General features: G+C 41.9%; 1 protein-coding gene across 3 annotated transcripts in view; it reads right to left on the bottom strand.

Moving 5' to 3' along the window:
- PRELID2 (PRELI domain containing 2) overlaps nucleotides 1-8,127 on the bottom strand; it is a 46,101-nt gene extending 37,974 nt beyond the window's left edge. For all 3 annotated transcript variants that reach the window (XM_067567087.1, XM_067567086.1, XM_067567088.1), the window contains exon 1: nucleotides 7,677-8,127. In XM_067567087.1, the coding sequence (XP_067423188.1) occupies nucleotides 7,677-7,868 (192 nt within the window). In that variant the 5' untranslated portion in view covers nucleotides 7,869-8,127. The remainder of the gene's footprint in view (nucleotides 1-7,676) is intronic.
- Nucleotides 8,128-9,384: the final 1,257 nt, after the last annotated feature.

Below are 9,384 nucleotides of genomic sequence, written 5' to 3' on the forward strand. Positions count from 1 at the left end.
TATGGACCATTGAATGAATTGACTGCTAGTGCTTTAGTTTTCTGGTGGTGGGATATAGAGTCTAGCAACTTTAATTCCAAGTTAAAAAAAATTTGTGTTGAAACCATACAGTTATAAAGCATGACTGCTTCCTTTATCTCTAGTATCACCTTGAAATGATTTGATGCCATCTGGTGGACAACTCTAGAAAGGCACTGAATCCATCCTCACCATAGTACTTTTACTGAGGCCAGAATGGGAAGGTGCAGAAGAGACAGAAGTGAATTTCAGGAGATGAGAACTTGGCAGGCAGGATGATCAGTACATATTGCTACTTGGTTTCAGGACTTAAAATGAGGTGGGGAAAAATATAATGGGACTGCTGGTATCCCTCACCCCACCCTTTCAAGTCATTCTCAATATATAAAGCTGAAGACTGCTAAGATTTAGTTTAAACAATCATTTAGAAGGATAAGAAGCAGCAAATGGATGAAACAGTATCAAGGGGCTAGAGCAAGGACCTGGAGAGAAGAGACCTCGGTTCTATTTCTCTCACTTGCTTTGGCTTAGGCAATGAATTTTTGTGTCTCAGTTTATTCACTTCTGTCAAATATGGAGATCTGCATCCGAAATATGCTATAGAAACCTCAAAGTATTTTTGTTGGGGAGGGGTGTTTGGGTACTGGGGAACGGTATTGCTAAATGCTATTCCTATATAGAGGTAAATAAAGGATTAATTGTTCTGCTGGCTGATTGACTTGAATTCTAGTCAGTTTTTAAAAGTGAGTGTAAAATAGTTTTATATTCTACAATTGTCCTAGAGTTCCTCTGTCAATTTTTATGGTTTTACAGACAGGTTTTTCTATTTTAAAACAGTGTGTATCCTTCTATTGCTGTGTGAAAGGCTAAAAGAAATAACGAAAGAAATAAACTGATTAGGTAGGAGAAACAGTGAAACTGACTTTGCACAAGATGTCAAATGCACACCAGGGATGGGGAACAACTTTTCAAAATGAAATTTTTATCTCCAATTCTTTATTAAGTGACAGTGGGGCTCCATGAAGATCTAAGAGTCCAGTTTGTAGAACTGGAGCCATAGACATGATAGCATATAATACTATCTAAGCAGTGCTGGCTTTCACACTTGAACTACAAATTCATTTCACCATTTTTAATAAATAAACTGGACACATGCTGAGTTGGAAGGGTAATTATCCTGTTTTGTTATTTATTGAAAACGATTAATTCATGTCTCAATTTGTAGAATGCCAACAATGTATAACGATTGCATAATTCTGTTATCTCCTTATGTGCTGTCTTTCTGCAAATCCAGTGACTGATTTCTAAAAACAATAAAATCAGAAGAAGAATTAATCATGTACATTCTTTTCAAATAGGACTTCCATTTAGAAACTAAAAGAAAAAACAGATATTTTGTTGTCCCTCTAAAGCCAAAGTAATTCAAAATAATGATCCTAAATAACGAAGTAAACTGAATAAAGTGCATAAAAATAAGTTATGGAATTAAAGAGGTATATTCTAACTATAATGCTGCTTACTGGGAGTTATTTGTGGGGAGAAGAGACTTCTAAGAGTGTTTAGCTGCAGAGAGAAATCCATGCAAGTTACATGAAATGGTATATACAAAAATAAAGTATTTCAAAGCAAGGAAGAGTTGATTTTACATGCAAGATCAAATGGAGCTCAAATAAATCAAAATGGCAACATCAAAGGCTGGAAAAAATAAAAAATAAATATTCTGACTGATTCTCCTTTTTTATCCCAGAGAAATGAAACACTGACATTGCCAAATCAGCTCAACCTTTTCAGGCTGCACAAATGTTTTTGGGAATACATTTATTTTTATATAGCCCTTTTTCAAAGGGTCTAGCAAACCACTGGCACAGCAAGTAATCTGTGATAATCAGTAACTACATAAGCCTTTTCACATATGGATATGTTTATTTTAAACACACAATTTGTCACACTTGAACTAAATCTTTGCTTTACGGCTTATGGGGCAGCTCCTGAGTTGGCATCTGTGACCAGCCAAGCTCTCAAAGCAATGGAAATTATTATAGTTAGTAACTGTATCACCATAGCACCTAGGAGCCCCAGCGACCAATGTGGTAAGCACTGCACTAACATGGAACAAAGATAGACCCTGTCCCTAAAATCTTACAATCTAAGTAACACAGCATTTGCACTACGCTGAATAGCCAGGTAGCAGAATCCATGTACATCACTCATGCCTTCACAGTAGCTATCCACAGAACAATATATAGAGAGGAGTAAGCATGTCAGTAGATTTGTACATAGTTTCACTTCTTCACAGGAAGGAAGCGGTATACTGTGCATGCTACTGCTGCCCTACAGCACAGCAGACAGCTACGCACCTAAAGCATAAGACTAAACTCCCGTTTCATTCCATGTGCTTCTAGGCTTTGCTCCAATTCCAAAGTTTGGACCCGGGTCTTTGGGATCATCTTGCAGAGGTAAAATACTGTGTGCCATGCTATTTAATTCACATGCAAGGACAATATATATTAATGTCTGCAGAGGGAAAAGGTTATCATACATTTCTCTCTGGTCACTGGATCTTAGAGTGATTTCACCTGATGATCATGACCCACTCCTGCAAATTGAGTAAGTGTTTTGAAGAAGCAGGCTTGAATTTTGCTTTTGTGAACCAGGTTTTTGGTCACATAGAACTACTGTCTTGCATTATTGAGGTATACAAGAATGGAGAGAAAAAAATTTGACTCTTCAGGTAGGTTAAAGGTCATTGTATGATCAACCAGAAATACTATATTCAAGTGTTTATACATGAACTACAGTCCATGAATTCTTAAAACCCAAGCAACACAGACTACAGTTTTCAAAAAGGGATTATGGGAGTCAAGCTCCCTCCAGTAATTAAAAGCCAATGAGAGTTAGGTGTCTAAGGCACCAAAGCCCTTTTGAAAAATCCCAACTGTAATAGTTTTGTAAGTAAGTTCAGTTTCACTTTGTCACCCTATTTTAAAGGCAACACAAAAACACCAGAGCAGTAAAATGTTTTTATTTGCAAAGTGTAAAAGGGGGAGGAGGAGGAAAAAAGAAAAGAAGAAACAATCCCACTTTAACTATGGGATTTATGAATCCAACTCTAATTCAAGCTCTTTCTTTCACAGGATCAACTTCCTATTAAAATAAGGAATGCACTGCACTGTCACATTTAAAAGATGATTATCTTAACCTTTCTGCTCTATGCCTCTGGCTGACATAATTAGGCTCATTTTTTACCTCCAATTGGCTTTCCTCTGAAGTCACGCAGTAGTATACTGTAGAATATTATTTCTATTTGTAATGCGTCTTTGACTCAAATCCTTAACAAGAAATAATGCTACTAATGCCTCTTTTCTGACCCCTACTTATCACACATCCATGAAGATCAACTAAACAAAATGACCCTCTGGTTCATTGTCCCTTTTTTCTACATTTATAGTGAATGCTTGTATATACTGCAAAGCACATCCCATTTTGATTAGTTAACTGTTGTGCATCATCCTAAAATGCAGATTTATTAAGTATGTCTATTTGAGCTTGCTAGCCCTATAGATCAACTGGAACTGGGACAATTAACTTTTCCAACTTTGCAGAGGGTGATGTGTATGTCCTGGGTGGTTTTTTGTTTGTGAGTGTGTTAAGAAAGGAATAGCTGTGGAAGATTAATAGAAGAGAAGAGGAAAGACAGACTGCAGACTGTGCACTTTTGTCTGCACTTGCTGTTCAATGTTCTGACACTGAGGTTTATGAGAAATAGACTGTAGAATAATATTTAAAAGTTTTGCATACCCCATACAGACCATTTTTAGTTTTCAGAGTACAGCATATTACCGTTGCACTGAGCCATAACACTTTGGAAGATGGAACATATGGTCCCTAAAAACACAAAAATGACCATGTCTTTTATAGGCCCTTATTCACATATCCATTCAATGATTCCTTGTTGAACTACACAGGATGAAATCCTGACCCCATTAAGTCAATGGTCAAAGTCCCACTGACTTCAGTAGGGCCAGGATTTCATCCATGAGCTTTAAAACAAAAAGGAACCACATTATTTCTTGAAAGGAGAGTAATAACACTCATCTCTAAGGTTATAAGGTTTTTAAAGAGGTGGCAGAACCCTTAAGAGAAACAAAAAGCCAGCCTAGAAGCAGACATCCTCTGCTCCCAAGGGCACAGGACACCTGCAGCTTTAGCAAGGACATCTTTATTTAAAGCAGCAGCTCATCCCGCTGTTGGTTCAGATAACAAAGTGATTTTGGTCCCTCCCTTTTGTGCAGTCGACTGTGCGTGGACTGACAGTTACGCCAGCATATAACCCTATTAGCTCTGACAGGGCTTCACAGGCCACAGAAGGCTGCACATGCTCAGTCAGTTACAGGATTGGAGCCACAGACTTTAGGTTGTGTTCAGTGCAGTTTGTTAGTTTTCACAGCATTACCCAGACCACAGTCGTTAATGCTGAGATTTTGCTTTCTTAAGTGCACGCGTGCGCGCGCGCGCGCACACGCACGCACGCACACTTTGTTTCTTCTCTGGGCTGATTTTTTTTCTTGAGGAGACTGCAGCTGCTCTGTTCTGATGAACCCCAAGGGATGTGCAAGTTATTGTTTCAGCCAATTCAGACCAAAATGTCTGAGCCCATACTTGGCTTTAGTGAGACTTCACATTTTAGAAAAGCAATTTGCAGAACCTCCTCCACTCTACTTGTTAGACTGTGAGATTTGGTTCCAACCAATGCACCGGTACAGTGTTGTAAAGAAAACCTCTGTAGGAACAGACAGATTATTGCTTATTAGCCAGGACAAAACAGAGATAAATTATTGCCTCCAAAAAGAAACAGTGGGCAAGTTCTTCCTTGGTGTATCCCAAATGACTTCAGTGACATTGCATCTAGGATGAGTTTGGCCCAGAGTCAATGTTTGTTTTCATTGTTTTATAAGATGTTCTGAAGAAACAAAAGTGTTCTTTGTTACTGGAGTCATGGAGTTGCCCTCTGCTGCACAGGTGCTTATCTCTATTGTCAATGTCATGTTAACGTTTAATGCATATATTGGAAAAACAAATATTGTAGGCACTGATCTGTTTTTTCCCCTTTGTGCTTATAAGAAAAGAATCACTGATCGAGGGCAATGAAACCAGGATCAGCATATTACAAAGATTACAATTCAGTCCCAAGTTCTTTTATTCAAAGGACAATAACAAGCAAAAGAAGAATTTGGATGCCATAACTGTCAGGAACCTGTGTATAAGAGTGTAATGTCCAGAAGGGAAATCTGCTAGGATGCAATATGGCCAAGATCAGCTCCAACAAGGAGACATCATTTACCTGGATCTGAACAACACCTTTGATTACTTAAAATTATTTCACTTTTATAAATCTATTTCCCATAGTAATATATTTAATTTTTGCACTACTTTCATTTTGGACAATGGAGAAAAAGTATTCAGTTTCACGTCTCCAATGTAAAAGATTCTAACTACAACACTTGGGTTACAGCTTCTCTAGGACGTTTAAAGCCAAAGAAAGCGATTTCACTATTACTTAGTCATATCATAAGCATGGAAATATTTCTACTTATTTTTGGTTTTGGATTTTCTTTAAAGCCTGGGCCCATTCAATTCAACAGCATCCCTTGAAGAACACAGATCTCTAAGACCCCAATCCTGCAAATGCATTCCACCAACAGAACCCTGTGCTCACATAGAATTCCTCTGACTTCATTCTGGCCCAGTGCAGCGGGATTGCCCATGGGGATCCACTTCCAGGACTGCACCCTATGTTATAAAGTAAATGGAGTTGGTTGGCTGGTTGGTTACTACTCCACAGATGTTTATATGGAGACTTGAGTCTTTCACAGATGCACAGAAAAGTATGATTCAAAACACATCACAATTTAGCATAATTATAGACCTGAAAGTGTTTTTTTCTAGCTGAATGGAAATTTTTTCCAATTCTTCCCTTTTGCACCTACTTGATTACTTATCAGGTACCAACCTGCACTGTCTAAAGCATCCAGTGTAGATTAGACATGTGGTTATAGTCACAAGGAAACTACTAAGTGAAAGAGAGGCAAAGCGATACTGGAAAGACGACTGCTCACGAAATGACAGACTGCACAACAAATCAACATCACAGGTCTGCATAAAAGCCTGCTTTCATCCAAGTGAGAAACAAATAATTATACTGAGACAGAATTACTGAATACTCAGCTCTCACAACTAACAGTTTTTTCTGCCTAAGGGTTGCTCTCCACTTTTCCATTTACAAGGCTGCACAGTCCAAAATAAACACCAGAACACTGAGTCAAACAAGTGCAAGTGACCACCTGGCCTCAAATGAACTAGATGACCGGACAATGTCAATTTACAAGTCACACTTTTGTCTGAATATTTTTATCCATTATTAGGATATGTAATAACAAAGATTATACGACAAAGAGATCAGAGAACAAATATTTCTCCTTCCCTTCCCCCCCATGTTTACTTTGGGCATTTGATGGCACTTTGTCTCTAGTCGGTTTCACAGTTTACCTGACCAGTCAAGGTGTTTTGCTTTCACACAACAAGACAGGAGAGAAACATTTTCTATATCTTCAATATCTAAGAGTATATAGCCACAAGAATTGGCAGAGGAACTCCAGAGATGTTGTAGTACCGGACACTATTTAAAATTTATTTTTTTAAGTTGAGTACATTTAGCAGTGGCAGTGTTCCTTTAAAAATTGCCCCGCCTCCTTAAAACCAATTAGGGGAAAACAGTGTGTTCAAGAACCAGCATGCTGTTTATTGTTGTGATGGTAAGGGCATTCAGCACTGGCAGCTCATTTGGTTACATAACTTTAAGAGGCCCATAACTGTACCCTGGTAATAGCTGCCTACCTCTTATTGTAAACTCACTTTTTAAAAGAAAAACTTTTACTAGTGAAACTCAGGTCCTACACACAGACTTAACTTTAACTGAAGACAGAGAAAATGATTTGCACCAGAGACCTACAAGAAGAAAAGAGCAAATACAAACATCTGCGATGGAAAGTAGATTGGGAACTAGTTCTGATGGACGAGGACTTTTCAACGCAGAACAAACTGTCTGGGACTCAGGGCTGTTTCACAGAGTGAAACCTCAAGTCCAACACAGCCGCTATTAGCTCATCGGGAGGAAAACCAGCCCGCCCGCCTGCCCCAATGAAATATCCCTAAGAGACCCAGTGGGGTCTGGACATTCATGCCCCTCAGATCAGTCAGAGCCCCCCCAAAACAGGAATCCAGGCACTTATAGCGTTCAAAAGCTAGGGCCCTGCAAAACAGGGGAGGGGCAGAAGAAATGAACCAGAGGGCCCAGCACATGGGGCATAAATGGCCGCTTGGGTGGCTACACTCCGCTGACCCACCCTCCGTCAGCCGGTCCCAAAGGGAGCAATGGGCGGACTGCCAGCGCGGCAAGGAAGTCCCGACAGCCCGTGCAGAGCGGACACGCTGCAGCCGGCAGAGGGCCAGAGCGCGGCGCTGCGCTGCAGCCTAGGGAAGAGCCCAGCCAGAAGGCGCAGGCGAGCCGGTCCCGGCCCGGGCCGAGCCGGTTCGGAAGTGGCGAACTATGGCTGGGCCGCGGGTTCGAGCCCAGCCGGAAGAGGCGCCTCTCCCGTTACCTTGTGGAGGTAGCTGGCCACCACCTGCTCGAAGGGGTAGCGGTACACTTGGCGCACGTCCACCGTGACCCCCATGCCGCGCCCGCCCCGGCGGCGAGCTGCTGCCCCCGCTGCGAACTTCCCCAACTTGCAGGGCAGGGAAAAGGAGGGGCTGCAACCTCCTGGGAGGGTGGCACGCCCCTTAACAGCCATTTATAGCTCGGTATGCTGGGGCCCGGCTCCGCCCCCTGCCTTCAGGCCACGCCCCCTTTGTCTTGAGGACGGGGATTCGGGTGCCGGTGTCCCTAGAACTGGTACCTTTCTGGGCCGGGACCCACAGCAGCGGCTGGTCCATCGCCCCCAGGCAGCACGAGCCTGTTTTGCTCCAGGCAAAGGTTCACCAGATCCCAATGGCTGCCCCTTTGCATGTCTCAGGCCCTCTTCCACTAGCCCCGCCTGGGGCTCTGCAGACACCCCCTCTCCTCCGGCCCCTAAGTGTTGTAAGCCGGGAGTCATTTTCAGGTCTGCTCTCTTCCCTGTTGTGCTGCAGGCTTAGGCAGTGTCCCCCTGTTCCTGCTTCTTCTGCCATAATACATTTTATATCTGTCCTCTACTTTCTGTCCAGACAGCCAAAATTCTTGTCCAGACCCTTCTCATCTCATGGCTTTGTTATGCACTCTTCCTTTTCAGCCTCTGTGACACCCACATACCGCACACGACTGCTGCGATCCCCTTTCCTGGCTGTCACTGTCATCACATCACTCTCTCTGTGATTGCCTCAGTGGCTCTCCTTGTTTCACTGCTTCAAGATTATTTTCTTCACCTTCAAGGGCCTTCATAGCTCTGCCCCTCCCTCATCTCTTACCACAGTATCCCCCCTTTTCCCATGTGCCTACGATGTCAGCTTTATTCACCTACTTTTCAATTTATGCAAATCTCTCTGCTCCATCTTTAATGCTGCTTCTTACACATGGAATATGGAAGTGATCCTTAAGGTCACTACCCTCTTTTCCTTCACATTTCTGCACAAGATCCACCTCTGCCACATCACCCATAAGAAAGCCACAATGTAGCATTGGCTAGGCTGAGGAGTGGAGGAGGGGAAACAGCTGGCACTTATTGTATTCATTTGTAATAATTACACACAGGCAGTAGAAATGGAAATACATACATAAAGGTTTTACATTTGATTAGCTCACTGCCCCCCCCACATGGCTTGTCCTCTTTCTTATTATTCTGATTTATAGTACAATAGTGTCTAGAGCTTGCAGGCAAGATCAGGGCCTCATTATTATTAATCATTTTTTGCATTGCTGTATCACCTAGGAACATTCAGCATGGACCAGGTTTGCACTGTGCTAGGTGCTGTACAAACAATGAACAAGCAGACAGTCCCTGTCCGCCCACACAGAGCTTGTGCTAGGCATTGTACTATCACCTAATGAGAGAGAGAGAGTCCCTGAAGAGTTTACCGTGTAAAAGACAAGACAGACACAAGGAAGGAAGGGAAACAGAAGCACAGAGAAGTGATAAGACTCTGCTAAAGTGTCAGAAAAATTTAGGATTAGAACCCCTGTCTCCCAGCAGCTAATCCAAACACAACAGGTACTGTACATGGTGTCTAATACAACTGGACCACTATCTTGCTAGGGTTTCTGCACCCAATGGAAATATAAATACTAACAGTAAAATAATCCCACTGGGGCTAGCTGAATGTGGCATTTTAAGA

This window comes from Emydura macquarii, unplaced genomic scaffold, assembly GCF_026122565.2.
Source record: "Emydura macquarii macquarii isolate MOO-44397 ecotype Brisbane River unplaced genomic scaffold, CSIRO-AGI_Emac_v2 contig_2768, whole genome shotgun sequence".
Lineage (NCBI taxonomy): Eukaryota > Metazoa > Chordata > Testudines > Chelidae > Emydura > Emydura macquarii.